This window comes from Parambassis ranga, chromosome 22 (assembly GCF_900634625.1).
Source record: "Parambassis ranga chromosome 22, fParRan2.1, whole genome shotgun sequence".
Taxonomy (NCBI): domain Eukaryota; kingdom Metazoa; phylum Chordata; class Actinopteri; family Ambassidae; genus Parambassis; species Parambassis ranga.
Genome location: NC_041042.1, coordinates 14,355,301 through 14,374,371, shown reverse-complemented (window position 1 = coordinate 14,374,371; position 19,071 = coordinate 14,355,301). Strand labels below are relative to the sequence as shown.

The following is a 19,071-nucleotide window of genomic DNA, read 5'->3' as shown; positions in this document are numbered from 1 at the left end:
TTACAAAATCAACACATTTTCTGTGAGAACTCGTATTTTCATTCCACCTTTCATTTCCTCTCTTTCTCCATCCTTCCTCCCTTCTACCCTGTACATTCCTACGATTAACAACCTCCATCATTTCCTACACTTTCTGCTCTTACTCACTCACTTTTCTTTCCAAATGTTCATCTCATTCCCGCTCCTCTACCTCCATCCTTCTTTCCCTGTTTTCAAAAAATCTTCTTGCGTTATCCTCCCTCTTAGTTATTACTCACATCTCTCACTCCCTCCTTTCATTTCAAATATTACTCACTTTATCCTTCCCTCCCTTCCTAACTTTAACCTTTCCATATTCCCTCAGTCATCTTCTCCCCATCACCGTCATAAAATAAGTCCTTCCCACCCTTCATCCCTCATCCACCTTCCTGACCTCTCATAAGCCAAACAGGTAATAGTACAGTAAACACACACACACACACAAACACAACCAGAGCAAAGTCTGCAGAGTGGGCTAATGTGTGTGTAGTGAGTAGGTCGCAGGTACGCAGAGACAGGCCTCTTTCAGTCCCGTCTGCTCTCCTACCATGGAGACTAGAGGTGGATATGAAAGTCCTCATTGAGTAGAAGGTCATAGCATGGGGAGAACACACAGCACACACACAGAGATCCTCTAAACCTCTTTCCATCACTGCCCATAGCACACTTTTCCCCCTTGCTCACACACTGTCCCAAACACATACACACTCACACACTCTCTCTCAGTCACCCTCTCACACACGCACACACACACTCTTGGCAAACAGACGTGTGTTTGGACAGTCTCTGCTGCCTCTGTGCTCTTCACTCAGCAAACAGCAGCATTCCTCTGCTCACACACACACACACACAGTGAACACTCCCATCCCTGGCCCCCAGGACTGGACCCAACAGGCCTAACTACCCCCTCCTCTAAAATACAAGACACTCTTTGTCCTGCTACCCTTCACAGACACATTCACTCACACACACACTGCTTTAAGTCATACAATATTAGACGGACTTCCATTTAGAAAAGCTCAGAATAATCAAGCATTTGTGCATGTGCATTCAAGAGGTTGTAATTGTGTCCGTGTGCGCGCACATGTACAAATAAGCCAGTGTGGTCCCTTGATCCACGTTGTGGTAACGTCACGCTCCGGCCTTGCCTCCAAGCTCTGTCCTTTAAGCACCACAAATGGCTTCCTCTGCCTAATCCTGCTGGAATCTCAGACAACGCAGGGAACTAAGTGCATTCCCGCCTACTCCCCCACTCTCTCATCTCCCATCTGTTGCTTCTTCCGCTTCCGACTGCTGGGAGAGGTCAGGTCAGAGATCAGTTATGAGGTCATAGCGTGCATATGGAATGACATCACACTGTACCTGAACCACAACAGTGCATTAGCCTGTGTAATGTGACATCCATGATGACAAATAGTTTGCGATTACTTGGTGTATAGTATATTCATTCATATATTCATGTCAGGTGAAAGCATCACTTTGGACAAATTGCTGCCTAAGAGAACAACAAAATATATATTTCAACAATCCTAGTGTAAGGGTCACTGAAATAAATCTATGGTCTGTGGTCAGACGTGGGGTTCACGTGGGGGTCAACATGTGCACATACTCGTCTGTGTCTCCACTGTGCAGAGCAACCAAGGGGACCACAGGAACGATGATAAACCAGGTTTTGTATTGGGAATGGGAAAAGATTGTTGTCATAATCAAGTGGAAAGATTAATATTATTAATATCTAAATCATTGATATATAAATAAATGTCTTTAAAAATATAAATGTAGAGCAATGAGAAGTTTGGGTTTACTAATAAAACACAAACAGTACAGACATAGATTTTAGGCCTCGTCAGGAAGTTTAACTTCAGTCGCTTATGATTTACATAGAATATATACAGACACATCAATGGTAAACATCCTGTCCCACACACACACACACACACAGACACACACATAATATCAGGCAAGCACAAAATCTGCGTCTGTACTAGTTCATTCACAAAAAAGAAGAAAAAAAAAGAAACCAAACACACATATCGGTGGGTTTGCTTTTTGTCCAGCTGCCCATACATACATCCATACACAGACAGAGGAGATGATGCAACATTTCATCAGATGTTTCCCATGATACAGCTGCCTTTGACAGCTGCAGCAGGGCCCCCTTAAGCACAACACAAACTCTTAAACACAGTACAAGTGGCCTCACACAGGCCCAGTTACAGACACCCATAATAAAAACACTTTCATCCATTGATCAGGTAACACTGAGCGCAGGTCAGCTGTGTGTATCAGACTGAAGGAGTACTCAGCTTTTAAAAAGAAGTGAGGCACTTTCCCTTCATTCCCTTCATCCTTGCACATGTGGCCACCACATTGAAAGGAAACACAGACCCTCTTGGGAAAGCATGTGTGCATGTGTGTGTGGTGTTAGTATTGGACCAAAGAAGCCTGTTTGTGAGCTGACCTACATACAAAACAACCAGACTCAAATGGATTTCCCAAAAACACAAAGACAAAAAAAACAAACACACTGTTACTAAATAGATAAACTTAAAAAATATGTTCACTGTATCTTAAAAGTTCAACGCACACACACGATCATTGTTGCCCTAGCAGAGCCCCATGGAGGCAGCTGTCCCATCTAGATTGGTATTCTTGTGTGTGTGTATGTTTATGTGTGTGTGTGGGTGTGTGCACGAGCATCTGTGCGTGCGTGTGTGTGTCTGGGTCAGTTTTGACGTGGCGTTGCCTGGAAGTTATGTAAGCATCAGCAGGGTAATGTTATCTGTCCTTGGAGCTCCAAGAGCAAGACACTCCCACGACAGCTTCCTCTACTGCCCGGCCAATCCACACACACACCCACACACACATATTGTGGAGAGCACAACCTATTGTCATATCTAAGATGAATGTTACATATAAAAAGCACACAACTCCCCTTAGATCTTTAGAACTACTGTTACAGCTTCTAAAAGCTTCTAAAAGATAGAGAAGGAGCAGAGTTTGGAGCATGATGGGAAGTATAATGATAAAGTGAGAGGGGAGGAGAGAGAGTTTCAGTAGGAAATGTGGGAGACAACTTTAAAATAGCACATTGTACAGTATATACACAAGCCGGATTAGCTTGGCTACATGCACTACAAGACACTCTAATAATACACACACTACAGAGCCCTCTGGTCCATCTCCGGTGAGTCAAGTCTGGCGGACATCTTTGCTGTGGGCAGGGAGAGGGCTCAGTGATCGGAGAGGAAGTCAAGACTTCCTGTTCACCGCCCTGCTTTCAGTCCTCTGCCTTCATGACACTGACACTCCACTGCGGAGTGACACAGACACAGAAAAAACACAGACGCGTGCACATATGACCTCCAGGATAATGCATGTAGCTACCACTGCACAACGAAGAACACACTTCTGATCCTGAACCTGCGTTTTCTGCAGCAGGCTGTAATTTGAGTGGGCTCCTGATTTTGCTGTGGAATGTAAATCATAAGCTGGAGAGAGCTGCTGCTAACGTTGGAACGCTGGGTCTTACTGTATCTACACGTGTGTGTGTGTTGCACACGCGCAGGTATGTGTGGGCGCATTCCTCAAGATGAGTGAGCCACTCCGCATCAAGCTTATGAGCTCAAAGTTGCATAACTGTGCCATAAGAAAACAGGCAGCAAATATGATCGTTATGCCAGCTGATGAAACTATCGATGCTATGATTACTTCATCAGCAACGGTGAAGAAAAAAAACAATCGCTAGGAGGCTTGTAAAAACCAGGGCTGTGTTTTACTAGCTCACTGGCTTGGGCTCATGTTTCAAATTAAGCATGTTCCTCTGTATCCAGATGATAAACATTTTTAAAAATATATTAATTTTGTAAAAGTTTCCACCAGCCAAAAACTGCACAGGGTCTGATGTGTGCATTGATATCTTCAGTTCCACCTCTGGGGTGCTGGCAGATGTTGCTTTCCTCATCCATTCAAATCACACCATTCTTCAGCTAATTCAAATCTGTCTTGACATCACCTTAAAATTATTTCATTATTCTTATACAGGTCGACACTTCTTGACCCTTGTTGGACCATTTCATTTTTGTTGTTTACTTTAGGCACCGTTTAGTACTGTGGTTTGGTTTGTTTTGGGTTAAAACTTGATTTACCGTCATTTTTTTTCTTCACTGCCGTCCAGAATTTTGGGAAAGTTTATGTTTTTAACCAGGTTTGTCACAAAAAGCTCAAGGATGTATTTTTTTTAACAAGGAAAGCAGGCCAAGACAGCAGCAGCTTTTTAAGTGTTTAACATCCAATAGCCCCTGAGCTGTGAAAAACATAATCAAGTTAGTATAAATCAAATACTCTTCTGCTTTCTTCTAACTTGTGAAAATTATCTAATTCCAAATGACTTCATCCCAAAAGTGTAACACCCATCATTAGTAGTACACACAATCTCTATGTAGCAAAATGGTATTATTTGTTGCGGATGATTTTTTTTCCCTCTTAATGTCCACTCCTCTTTTGATATCTTGAAAGAAAGGGTTACATTTCTTAAAATATGTTGTTAACATCTTATCCTGTGCTGATCACAGTGTAAACAGCCCTTAACCATACAAGCCCAGATCTGTTTAGTGTTGAGCCTGGGTGCCAGCCCATACCTCCACCCAGCCCAGATCTCTCTCCGGTTCTCCCCCACCCAGAGGAGGGGAGCTGTCGGCCGACCTACTTCTGCTGCTGGGTCTGCTCCAGAGGAGAGCAACGTAACGTCTGGAGGGACACTGAGCCCAGCCATGCTTTGTTCTCAAGATCTAAACATGCACCAGCAGCACACACCCTAACAGCTGCGCACATACTCACAGGCGCTCAGATGTGCGTGCACACACAAAAGTTCAGACACTCAGCGATGGAAAAAAAAAAAAAAACATCAAGACCGCAGATAAGTGGCCAAATTCACACCTGGGCATATGTGCATAAACCAGTCAGATGTCACACTGACATGAAAGAGACACACAGGCACACGCATTTTTTCGCACAATTGACCTGTAGAACACAATAACATTTAGTTTGCCCTGAAATCACGGTCACCTTGGCACAATCACCAGACAGCAAAATAGCATATGCATAAAAGAACTCAAATGCAAATCCAGACATTACAGCTCACACACACACACACACGTAGTAACACATAAAGACACACACTAGCCTGCTCTTTTCCAGCATTATCACATTAGGTTATTCTTGTGCCTGCAGATAACAATTGTTTTGGGACTGGTTGCCAAGCAACACACACTGCATGAGGCCACATACTTCATATATCACTTGTGCATTCATGCACACATGCATGCGGACATGTGCGAATACTCCTGACATACATGTGCAAACATGCACGTGCACATACGAACATACACAATCCAGACACTGATGACTCATTATATCCATTCTCTAATCAACTACATGTCTACAAGCAGAAAGAGAGTGAGAGAAAGAAAGAGAGAAAAGAAGTGCAACAGCTGTCGGTGTGTAAACAGACTCAGAGTCATATAATCATTTCCTGCTCTCCTTCCCTTGCTACCTCCTCTCACTCACTCAAATCCTCAAGAGGCAACAAATACTCAAACCTTGACCCAATAAAGCAACGGCAATGCTTTTAGTCATTTCTACTCATTTTTTCCCCTCAGTACACAACCTGCTGTGTTTGTACCCGGCTGTACTGCTCCCCTTCCTCTTCTCTCCAGGCCTCCCCTCACTTTCCTCCTTCTTCTATCTCTCCACATGTTAATGTGGGGCATTCCTGCTGTATGAGTCACAGTCTGAACAGCACCATGTTTGTGTCCACAAAGAGTAGAGAGAAAGTAAGTGTATGAAGAGAAGAGAAGAGAAGAGAAGAGAAGAGAAGAGAAGAGAAGAGAAGAGAAGAGAAGAGAAGAGAAGAGAAGAGAAGAGAAGAGAAGAGAAGAGAAGAGAAGAGAAGAGAAGAGAAGAGAAGAGCCCAACAGAACAGAACAGAACAGAAGTCATGTGAATATCAATGGAAAAGAAAGAGGGCAGTCTGGAAGTCCAAGATTAGCAGGGACTTTCCCCCTCTCTTCAACTCCAAATTCCATCGTTTCTGAGTATGTGTTTATTTTAGGGCTGTCAAGTGATTAAAAAACGATTTATTTTAATTAATTTCACTCTTACTTGGGGTCAATCCTACTAGGTTGGACCTAGGAACGTTTACGTATCACTTTCAACATGGTAAAAGTCTGAAAAGTATGGAGGCACATTAACTCACACAAGGTTAAAACCAAGAGAGACGTCTAGACATCAGCAGGCTTCTGAGGTTCTGCTCAGGCCTTTGGCCAACATGGACAGAGACTTTAATGAAAGAGGGGCTGTACGCATCCAGGAGCAGAGGGAATATAAGGACAAGGTTCACAGAAAGGCGATGGTGTATGAGAGGTAGGATGGGCCATACAGATGGAGGTTCAATTGTGGTAGTACACAGTACAGTACACGTGAGACAAGAATGATTCCTAACAGCAGAAACTGAACAGAACGCTGCTCCACCTTGGTGGAAATATGGTGGACACTGTGTATGAATGCAGGTTGAAGAGAGCTCCCCAGAGGCCTTTAATAAACCAGTGTCTCCAATCTTTCCTTGACCTCCTGGATTGGACCCACCCTTTGACCATCACCGTCTGCCTGCCCAATCAGATCAGAGCAAGAAAAAAAAAACAGGGGCTTCCCTGTGAAATCCAAACACACACAATGTAAACAATCACATGTGGAACTTCTGCAGCTGTGCAGGAAGACTCTGAGGCTGATTGGCTTTGCTCATTCCTTGATGTATTACCACATGCAACCATGACAGCCTCAAGTTATGTGAGAAACAGCATGGTGAACACATGGAAAGGATTCAACAATTTTTTAATGGGCCTTCTTAAGAAAAGCAACTGCAAGGAGACTGAAAAAATACTACAAAATAGAAACACAGAGAAGCAAGGGAGGAAGTGAAGGAGTTTGGAAAGAGAGCTAGAGGAGGAGGAGAGAAGGGTGGAGAGAGACAGAGAGAGAGAGAGAGAGAGAAGTGCTCCAGCTGTACCCTGAGCTTCAAGAGAGCCAAGAATTTCATCCCTGGAAAAGATCTCTTTCTTTCTCTCTCTGGAAAAATCTGCAAACACTCTCCTCTTCACAGCTGCTGTTCACACACACACACACACACACTCTAACACAGTGTCTTACATACGAAGACAGACGCAGTATTCTCAAGAGTTCTGGTCACCCTTCTCTTTCCTCGCAAAGCCCTCCCTCACCCAGGTTGCCGTAAGTGGGCCAATCCCGACAGCAAACACAGCCTTCCACAGAGCTGACAGACCACACCAACTCAGCAGCAGCACAGGGGTGGCTGGGGTCATCGCATAGAGGAAGTGGCCTCACCCGGAATGCATGGCAGCTGACACGACCAGACATGCAGCGTCTGATTCTCTCACTCTCACTCTCCCCCTTCAGTTTTCTTCCAGCCTGTCTTCCTTTATTTACCTTCTTTCACTCTATCATTTTATTTCCATTTTTTCCCCTTCACTCCCTCCTTTCCTCCTGCTGCCTCCTCATGCCCTACTGTGTGAGGGCATTGAGTTTATAAGTGAGTGCTGGGCAGGGCATACAACAACAATCAACTCTCTCTCCTCTGACTTACACAGACGCACACACTGTGAAGTCAACCTCTTAACTACCTTCTGCAAAATGAACAAGCCCTTTTCTGTCCTTTTGTTTCTTATAAAACATTCTGGAGTGGAAAATGCTGGGAAAAGAAAAAGTCAGGTATGCCACACACTTAACACACAAACAAACTGTGCCCAGAGGGATCACATTCCAGTACACACCACCTGGAGTGAGAGTCCATTCCCATAGCAACCAGTTACCCAAATCCAAATGGGACATAACACAAAATTAAGACATACACACACCAGAATCAAGTTTTACAGTTGGCTGGAGGCGATACAATCTTGTAGGTAAATCCTTTGCCTGGCTGTCAAGCTGCATGCACACACCCAAACACACATCACAGACACACAATGAGGACTTCTCTATTATTTCTCCACATGAAGCATACAGATTTAACAGTTGCCAAATAACCTGCAGCGGTGATAACCTCTCAAAACACTAGACTAAGACGTCACTGTCTGAGACTTAGGACCTGTTATAGCTCTACATGGTTTCCTGACAGACAACCATGGTGTTGGCTTATTAGCTGCAGGTGTTGCAGATACAAGAGCAGGACAATCTTGTAACATGCAGATGTGTCCTTTCAAACCACTATGGTTTATCTGCAAATAAACACTTTAAAAAGACTTCACTGGATACTTTTTCTAATGTATTTAGATTTCTGCACAATAATACAACATGTGTCCCATAAGTATATGATTTCATTCTGATGTCTCTCTCTTTTTTGTCCTTAACTGTAATAACACTAATATCTAATTATTTAATTTGCCACACACGCACACACATTTGGAAATCCTTAGAAAAAGTCTTATCTAAATAAAAAGTATTGAAGTACACACAACATGCTTCATGGTTCATTTCAATATACACACTTCAAATCCTTTTAGCTGACCACTTAACTGGAACATGGACGTCACCCAGCCTTCGTTTACTTGCACAGGGTGGGATTTGGATTTCAAGGCAAGTTCTTAAAACAACCACCTCAGCTTACAAACAACAATTGGACTATTCGAAAAACTACTTCAAGTTATGAGACAAAAAAAAATGCATGCGCGTCTCTCCTCCAGCTTGTTTAGAGCCATCTGGGCTTGGTGTAAACACAGGCTGTGAGACTTTCCACCATCATACTCTCAACCAGCTATTTCCATTTACATCAAAGGGCTCAGAGTGTAGAAGTGCACACTCCGGCAGAAGGCTAAACCTCAGCGAGCTTCTGTAGTGATGCAGTGATGCCAGCAAGAGCAAAATCTGCATGGTCCATCCAACTGCGACGGACACTGGAGGAGGGAGAAACTGAGACAAAAAGAGGGAGGCGGATGGAGAAGAGGCTGAGAGACGCATTCAATAAAAGAGGAAAATTTGAAAATTGGCATTCTCTCTCCTCTTGTAGCCATTATTTATCAAATATTTGTTTATAAGTTCTTTTCAAAGAAATGTGTTTTCAATGCCGCATCCACTTAGTAATGCAAGAGGAGTACCTGTCTGTCTTTAGGACTTCTGCCAAAAACATTGTGCATATCTTTCATCTCAGCAGCAATAAGGTAAGTGTCTTTAATGACAGCGAGGTTGATTGATTTTAGGAGGAGTGCAAAGTAAACAACAGAATTAGGATGTACCTTAAGAGGGACCGATAGGACAGTAAATGAACAACAAACACACATCTGCTGGCAAAACACAAAACAGAACTCGACATGATTCACGCCCAGGTGACACACATGCAAAGAAACATGTGTACACGACTGATGCAATAGGACAATGACTGGACTGAAAAAGCAGAAAGACTGTGGTTAACATTGACATAAGTATTAGTAAGCTGCAGAAGAGCTTTAGTCACTGACCACTCATGAGGCCTCATGATGTCACATCCTCCCTGGCAGGGCTCAAACTTCCATCTCCCCCCACCCCCTACCTGGCCCTCATCATCCCTCATAAAAATCCAACAAAGACCAAACAACACAGTAAACCAACAAGGCCTTGTAAAACACACATGCACACGCACACAAACTCATATTAACACACTCACATTCCAGAGCAGGGTGCTCTAACACACCCTCCAGAGTCTTCCCCTTTGATGTGAGTGTGGGAAAGCTCAGGGGAATGGTCTTAGTGGGGGAGGGAGAGTGGGAGGGAAAGAGGGTGTGTGTGTGTTTGGGGGGGGGGTGTCTGTGAATGGGGGTGGAAGAGGTGGGGGGGGGGTGTCCGTTGGAGCTGACCTCCGGAGCATTGAGAGGTCAGTCTGTTTAAACAGAGGATGGAGACATGCAGACACACACATACATATACAGGACATGCTAATTAGCAGATTGATAGATTTGACAGAAGTAAGGATTTCAAAATAAGATAACAGGAGAGACGCACACAACTTTGCCACTGATAGAACTCAAAACTTAAGTGAAAACTTTTAAAGGCACTTTTAAAGGCACATTCTAAAACTATGTAAACTTTCAGGCCAAATAAAAAAAAAAAATAATCCAGCCAGTAGCAGTTAGCAGCGGTGTGGCTAGTGAGCCGCACTTAACATTAAACCATCAAATACAAATGCGTCTTTTCTGCTCCAGGTCTGCTTGAGAGGTATGGCAGACAAATGAGAGGAAAAGAACTGAGGCAGAGGGAAGAGGAGTGAGCAGTGGAGAGGGACAGCTGGAGGCTCATATGAAAGAACCTCTTCTGGCTTCTGTGTTGACGTCTCCGGGGCTGGTTCTGCCTTGGCAGCGCGGCCGTGCCTGTGTGTACGTGTATGCATGTTTGCATGCATGCACCGCAGTGCAGCAGCTAAACAGAGGTTACTTTATATAAAAGCTGGTCCCTGGTTGTGCCCTGAGGTCTCTGTAATCTCACTCCCTGTCACACACACACACAGAAGTACACAAGCATGCGCAAACATGGACCTCTGAGGTCTCAGTAATCACACCGAGTCGTCTGTCTAAAGAGCGACTTCGCCTTCAGAACACACAGCCACACTCCACCTCTCGTTAAACCTGATGACCTCCTCCAGAGAGAGAGAGATAGGAAAATGTAGGAGTTTGTGTGTGTGTGGCCCTCCACATTAATAATATCTGCATTCAAACATGACCTCAAGCCCCCAACCTCCCAGCCAATTAACTGTCTGCAACTGTAGTAAAGGGCAGCAAAAAAGGGCTCACTGTATATTTTAAGTCAAACTTTTATTCTGCCAACTGTATCTGCACATCTTTACAAACGTCCAATCCTATGATACGCTGCTTTGTATCTGGCATTATCTAACCCCTGTAGGTCTGCCTGGGGCGATCCCTCCGATTTCAGAGGAAAATTGAATTATATGGCGGGCGGAGAAAAGAAGGCGGGATGTCATTTGTTACAACACAGAGAACTATGGTAGTGGTGGGGGCTTTTATTTTGTAGGGGTGGGGCAGAGAGGTGGGGGGGGGGGGGGCTAGTGCCAGAGCCAAAACGGCTCCCTCTCTCTTTTTCTCAAAGAAAACCTTCACTCAGAGGGCAAAGAAATAGAGAGGAAGAAGAAGAGAGGGACAGACAGAAGAAAACAAAGACATCCTTTCAAAGTTTGTGAGTAACAGTTTACACCTCTGACATCATCAAAGTGAGACACAATTCCAGAAGAGTTGGGGGAAATCCCGTGTTACTGCCACCTCCTTCCGTCTTTAAGAGCTTCTAAGTGGCTTACATTTCCAGTCTTTTCATGTACTGGTATCAGATGCAGCCAGAGAGTGCGACCATGGCTGCCCACTCTGTCCCTGTCTGTCATTGAGCAGACTGCTTTCAACTAGCAGTTTTTAATTTTGAGATAACACCCTTAGATGCCCCCCCCCCCCCCCCCCCCCCCCCGCCCACACACACACACACCCCCACCCCACACCCCCACCACCTCCTCCTGTTTCCTTTTCCTAACCCCTCACTGCCATTGTATGTCTTAAGCTGGATCCATACTCCGCGAGACAAAGACATTTTTCCCCCCTGCAGACGTTACGCCCACAAAATGACGTCATTTTTTGTCTCTGACCGCCCGCTGATCCGCACTCCTGTGCACAGGGTCCGGGCCGAACTTTGTCTTTCAAGGCTGTGCGGCAACCATGCTGTGATTGGTCGGAATTTATTGTGGGCGTGATGAAAGTGGAGAAGCGCAAGAGCCTCTCCAGGTATATAGGTAGGTGTATAAACAGCACTGATTCAACAGATTTAGATAAGACCATACCGGTTTGCATGATGAGCAATAAAAGAAAGAAAGAAAGGCAAGTCAGGGTGATGTGTCACCAATAACTCCAGACAGCCATTCACACATACCAGATGGTGACTGTTATTACCATTCTATATACTCCTACATACCCGGGCATAATAGGCTCGTTAACAATGTCTGTATATCTTTGCTATTGTTACTTTTAATGTCGCATCTTCACAGCTCATCACCGGACAGTTTGAAGTATCGCAGGCACATTGGAACACAGTAGATGTGCAAATGTGGTCATAAAGGCACAAACACTGAATCTTTGCTATTGTTACTTTTAATGTCGCATTTTCACAACTCATCGCCGGACATCTCACGCTGTTGCAGGCCCCCTCTCTGTATAATGCCCTCTTGCCATGGCACAAGTCCTTGTGGTGTGTAAAAAAACTCAGTAAAGTCTTTCCTTATGGTTTAGTGGGCGGGCCGCATGAGGAGTTCTGCACACACGCGTCTCGCGGAGTATGGTACCTCAGTGCGGAAAAGACCTTTTTTTTGTATCTCTTACCACCCGTGGAGCGCGTTCTCCGCTCTTTGTCTCGCGGAGTATGGATCCAGCTTTAAGGCGATCCAAACACTTTCACACAAGACTTGTGTGAAAAATGTCTTTGTGTAGCTTTTATGTGCATATTTTCCTTATAAATATGGGGGAAAAATAGTTTTCCATCCAATTGCCTGAGTAACAAAGCAGCTAGCTTGTCAGGTTGGTTGGTCCGCCAATTTTCCTGAATGGTTCTAGTTGAGCCTTGTAGGTGGCTAAAATATGTTTTTCATTCTGACCCAGATTCATATTTCATATTTGTCATGAGCATTGTGGTTTCTCCAAACTGGGCGCATACCAACCTTTTACTTTGTGTAACATATTTGACAATGGATAGGTACCTCATACAATTCGAACTATCCCTTTAAGTGAGTCTTGTGCCTCTAAGACAGTAAAAATGGAAGGTGCACTGGCAAACAAAAACCAAGGTGATGATTTTATTTGCATAAATAGTGAGTGAGTCAAATTATCTGATGCATGTTCAACTCAGAAATGTACACGCAGCCAGCATACAATGGTACAATGGTAAAATGCTATTCACAGGAGCCACCAGGCCACATGTTAATAATGATAACTTAGTGATATAAAAGAAGACTGACCCTGGATGCATTGCAGTGAGCCGTCCTCTGCCCGGATGGTAAACGTCTCACCAGGGTTCACTTGCACCAGGATCACCTGTACCAACACATAGTTAGACAGTATAGGTCAGGCTAATCAAACATGCATCCTTCTCTTACTGTCACAGAACAGGACATATATCCTGCTGTGCAGCCAATAAGATTTGCAGAGATGACATAACACAATATCCAGTGGAGTAGGGCGGGCACAGAGAGTTCACACACACAAATGAGGTGTTAGATAAGCTAATGTGAGACAGTACTGCTGCCTCGCGCACCATGATTTGAGAAAAGCTTTTAGTGTTTAACAACAATTAGCACATACACACAACACAATTAATTACAGACAGGTGAGCAAACGCACACAAATGAAGCTAAAGCACTACACTGTACATGACACTGCTTTGATTGCTGAGTATTTCTGCTGAATGTGCCTGAGGGCAAAACGCATGCTTACCCTTACCGTCATATTCTCCGCATACAGATTGTTGAGAGTGTACACGTGGCTGTAGACATGAAACAGGTGACCCTCCATTGCACACACACACACACACGTATTCAGGCGCACATGCATGCACACACAAGCACAGCCCTGTCTATGATCTACAGGTGTGCTGTTGTAAAAGCCTCATATCCTGCGTTCCTCCTGTAGTGTCTGCATCTTCTCCCATCTCAGCGCTAACCTGCTCCTCTCCCTCAGACACTCACGCACACACACACACTCACACACTTCCTGCTCTGTCTGCTGCAGCGGCTGCTGTTGCTATGGGAACCACAGCATAGTACAGGGCGACCCATGATTCCTCTTGAGTCTTGAGAAAACCCCTATATCAGACCATGTGGGTGGGTGTGTGCCGAGCACTATAGCCTACATAGGCACATGCCTGGATTATGCTACGTGTAAAAACAGCCATGTAACATGTGTGTTTGATGCACAACGGATCACAAAAGCTGTACAATGACATGAAAAACTGGGGACAACCCAGAGGCAAGATATGATGCAGCAATGGACACCAATGCCTGAATACTATACACGTGGTTGTACAGCAAATTATAAATGAAAAGAAAATGACATTAGCTGAGTCTGGGTGAATATTATGACCTACAAAAAAAACAAATCAATAATAAATCAGCATGCTCATCTCTGTTAGGTGACCAGGGATATGAATTCTGAGGACAGAAGCCCAATATGAAATATTAATTTGTAGAAGATTCTTGCAGACATGTCTCCGTAGCATGACAAGTGGCCAGTCTAAGTGAATATGGAACCTGTACATTGTTGGACTTTGTAGGTTCCAGATCACAGAACCTCTAACAGTGCTGCGACATGGGAGGAGAAGCTGGATCAGATAAATAACCTTCCTCCTGCTCCAGTGCACCGTCATCGTACTTAGTAACAATTCATTTCCTGTTCAAATGATGCACATGTTTGGTCATTTCAAAGATATTTTTAACAAGAAAGTCCACCGCTTGTTTTTTAACTGCTTGAGTAACACCGTTAAAATTAGAATGACTGCACCACATAATGTTAGAGACATCATCTGCTGGTCTCAGCATGGACGGACTAGCTGGAATTTGCTGCTTTCCCCCCTCATTCTAGAATCTAAATTTAGCTAATGGTGGTGATGTTTCATTCAAAACTTTTTACACACCAATCATTGTAGGATGAAAAACAATCATTTGTATGTGATCTTGCATGTACCAAAGCAGACACAGGTAAACACATGTAAACAGGTGTAGGCAGGTAGACACACATAAGTTAGGAGAGCAGACTAACACATAAGTATGTACTCAGACTCAACACAGACATTTGTGTGCCCACGCAGACACTGTAAGGGTAAAAAGAAACAAACACACAAATGTGGACACACTCACATAGCGAGTCAAATCTATATAATCATCGGTCTAGATCCCTGATTCCACACTGAGAACCGAGTTTAAACTGCAGGGTGTCACAGTAAAAAGCGCTCCCTAACTGCTGTGTGCTACAGCCAAACCCCCCTCCATAACTGTTATATGTTACAGCCAAAACACTCCCACCATTGCTTCCTCTGAGCTGTGAGGGAAACAGGACCAGGATGACACACAGACATCATCATCATCATCATCATCATCATCAAGCCTCATCTTCCAAAAGCACACGGCGTAAAAATGAATTTGTGACAAGAGGATTAGGTGCAGGTCAATTAACTGTGATGTTTTTAATTACACTGCCTTCCGCCTGTGCAGAGCCCGGGTGGGGTTTTGTACTTTGAAGGTGATCCAGTTGGCTCTGCAGCACCTGATAGGATCAGTCAGCCCAACATATTTCAAGCAAAGAGCTGCCTGGGATTCATCGATGGTGCTTAATGATGCATGTGATCTGACCTGCATGTAACTGAAAGTTTATTCTATTTCCTGTTACATGACAAATGATTTACTGAAACAGCTTGGCAGCTTTTCATTACCTATGGCAACATCCCATGAGGCTTGTGATGAAATGACAACAAAGTGAGGCGCCTGCGGGACTGTTTGATGTGTGTGTGTTCTTGCGTGCATCTAGATAATGTGTGTACGGCAAAAACTGGAATGTTGAAAGAAGAAAGGTGGCTGCATTCGCCAGCTCGCTCTGCAGGGATAATAGGAAGAATATGACGAGACGAGTGAGCGTAAGTGTTTACCTGCTGCGCTGCGTCACCGTTAACCATGTGAGGCATGAGAGGGACCTCCCCGTTCAGGAGGGGGGGCGGGGCCAAGTCCAGTGGAATCTGGTCTGTCATCATCATTGTGACGTACATTCATGGAGAAATTGACTGAACTGCCCTACCTGGGAAAGCACAGAGAGAGAGAAACGCGATGTCATTATTATATGCAGTGACTACTGTTTCAATTTCACGAAAATGAAAGCAGAGTATATTTTCCCCTTCATCGAACAGAGTTCCAGTGCATGACAGAAAGAAAAACCAGTTTCATGTTGATCCTTGCTGCTAGTTTCTGTGGCTACCATAAAAAACAAAAAAATGAGTTTATCCATTTTCCCCTTGTGTTGTTACAAAAAACAGAAATCAGTGACAATATTACAGTTATTTCTGTTTATGTGTTTGGCTCAAATTCAATGGTAACTTAATGACACTCATTTCCTGCAAGCATGGAGACTGATAGAAGTTACCAGCAGAGGTGAGACCACAAGAACAAGCTACACACTGACACAGTCCAGACATTTACATAAGCAGCTTCAATCTTCAATTAAACTCTCACAAAACGTCCTAATACTTTTGCAATTTAAATATAAATCCAGATCATGTCCCGTCTGTATTATGCCTTTCCACCAATGTTATTTATCATACAGGAGCCTCATTGACAAAGCAATTTTCCACTTCACATGAGCGTGAAAACATTCTTGAGGAGTTTTTATTACATTCGTCTACCTTTTCACTGTAGTCATGCAGTTCCCATCCAAATTAGGATTATAAGAAATAAGATGTATTTTGATATAACAGGGGTGTATGTGAAGCATGATGCGTATACTAGAAAAGGCCATGTTGTAAAGACAAGATAAATAACCCTGTTAAAAAAGATAAAGCTGTGAATAACAGGAAACAAAAGAGACACAGAGAAAAAACAGGATTACATTATTCCACTGTGCCCTAAGATGTTTTCTTCTTCTTCCTAAACACTGGCTTTGTACAGGCACATTAGCTTTGGTAAAATCCAACAAGTCATATCACGCTAATATAAAAGAAAACAGATTAAAGAGGCAAAGAAAAAACAGATGAGTGCGAGAGACTGATTCAAAGCCCCTCACCAACAACAGTAGTCATGTAAAATACAGGAGGGATTAGCATGAATATCCTGTTTGGAGGATTAATAATAAAAAAGACACCTTTAGAAGAGTTTTATAGGTGAAGAGGGAAAACTGCACCTGCTGCTGGCTTTGTAAACACAACAAAGAAGACGAGTGTTGCATGCAGACAAAGCAAGAATTGGAAGTCTTCTGAGGTCTTCCGGGGTCAACTGTGTTGGCGCTCTTGCAGAGTAACTGTGAGCTAAATGTGGAGGCAGTTTCTTTGCTTGCATAATAATAGTAGTAAAACCAACAAGCATAACTACGAAAAAAAATCAAAACAACAACCGACGCTATTCATTTAAAGCGGAAAATAACAAGGCATCACCTAATTGGCTATAGGGCAAAGAATATGAAGAAACCAAAGGCGGCGTGCACAAGGTTCACATCAGGGAGCTGCTAACCCGAACCTTGACAGACAAAAACGTATCGGCTAACACACACAGAGCAATAACCGCACAGAAAAATCACACAACTCCCATTCACACTTACGTCAGCAGCAGTATACACACCGTCTCCTGGGGGAAATATAATACACACCCACACGCATATACAGCAGATACATTAAAGCCAAACTGTCTAGCGGGAGCAAACAAACTCACACGCAACACATACATTTGCACAAACACAGGAGGTGGATTAGTAAATGACGTAGGTGAGTTCAGTGCTGCTAAAGAGCTACTGATGAATGGCTAAGCTGCTACTGGCAAACATACTATGCATCAGGGATTCCCAAATTTAGTAAAACTCTGTTTGATAGCCATCTCTGATAAAGATAAAATGCATAAGCTACACACACGCGCACAGAACATTCCTTAGAAAACAGCTGTGTGTGTCATTGCGTGTCCCTTCTTTCAGCTGGTCGTCTTCTAGCGCCGACAGGGTCGCTGGAAGGGTTAGTAGATCATACAGCTGCAGCTCGTGCTGGTGCAACATAAACACACACTCAGGCCTCTCTTTCAACATCTTTTAGGATTCTTCAATCTGTCTTTTAATGCTAGACTTTGTTCCTGCTCTGTCTTTAAGTCTCCTTCTTTCTCTCATCTGAGCCCCGTTCCCAGCTCAGCCTGGCCATCCTGCGTTGAACACACACACACGTACAGAGAGTTGCGTCCAGGACACATCACAGACAGATGGTAACACCACTGTTAGCACTGCCAGGAAAAAGAGAAGAGCGAGACAGGGAAGAAAGCAGAGAGGAAGAGAGGGGGAACTGTAACTGAAGGATGGGCTCAGATGATAAATAGGGTGAACAGGGGGAGGAGGACAGCTCAAGACGTCTCTTCCAATAACCATGCGTTCTTAAAATAACCCCTAATTTCCTGAAGAAATTCATTTTATAATCTTTACTCATGAATACACATCACAAGTAGAAATAAGATTCTATTTGTATGATATTATTAGAAGTCTTGAGTCAGGTAATGTTACTGGCGGAAAAGTCTCTTCTGCAAAGAAGAAATCCACATTCTACAAGAAGCTCGAAAATACATGCAACCTAACAATAAACTATCATTAAAGAGGCATTATGTCACACTCAATCTATCAGCTACATAACAGTTAATATTTTAATGAAGAAAATTTACAACCCGGAAAAAAGTCTTTAAGCTTGCACATAAACCACTATTTAACCTCATGTTAATATCTGTCGTTCGGCAAGTACAAACATTCCCTATCACATACAACACACTAAATGCAAATGCAGCCCCACAATAGTCTCCACAAGGTTGGGTTTTCACGACAAAAAAAAACAGAGAAAAAACAGAGAATCAGACGTCTGTATGGACGATGATATTTGCATGTATTGTGGTCAAACTCTTTAAAGGAAAATGAAAGCAAACAGTTTTAAAAATCAGCACCATGCATTCATATTTTAACATGAGAACAATACTTTGTGTGCAAACCACCTTCAAGCTAAGCTAATTTTCCTCTGGCTGCAACTCCTTGTTTAACAGATATGAAAGGTATCAATTTTCTTCTTGAGACACGTTTTCCAAAAGTGTTCCAAACTACCCCCCCCCATCCCCTCCTCCTCCATTTAAAGTAATCACAGAGCAGCATGTAGAAGAATACAACAGTGTTGCGTTCAGCAAACTGATGTCTTGTTATATAATTTCTTGGCATTGACATCTTCTACATTTAAACAACTCTTTGCTGCAATTTGGAGGAA

At 43.5% G+C, this 19,071-nt stretch overlaps 1 protein-coding gene across 3 annotated transcripts in view; it reads right to left on the bottom strand.

Moving 5' to 3' along the window:
* The window catches only part of fndc3ba (fibronectin type III domain containing 3Ba), a 72,347-nt gene that overhangs the window by 37,042 nt on the left and 16,234 nt on the right, over window positions 1-19,071 (bottom strand). For all 3 annotated transcript variants that reach the window (XM_028394940.1, XM_028394941.1, XM_028394938.1), the window contains exons 2-3: window positions 15,742-15,887; window positions 13,064-13,139 (exon numbers count right to left, since the gene is read on the bottom strand). In XM_028394940.1, coding sequence (XP_028250741.1) covers window positions 13,064-13,139; window positions 15,742-15,858 — 193 coding nt within the window. In that variant the 5' untranslated portion in view covers window positions 15,859-15,887. The remainder of the gene's footprint in view (window positions 1-13,063; window positions 13,140-15,741; window positions 15,888-19,071) is intronic.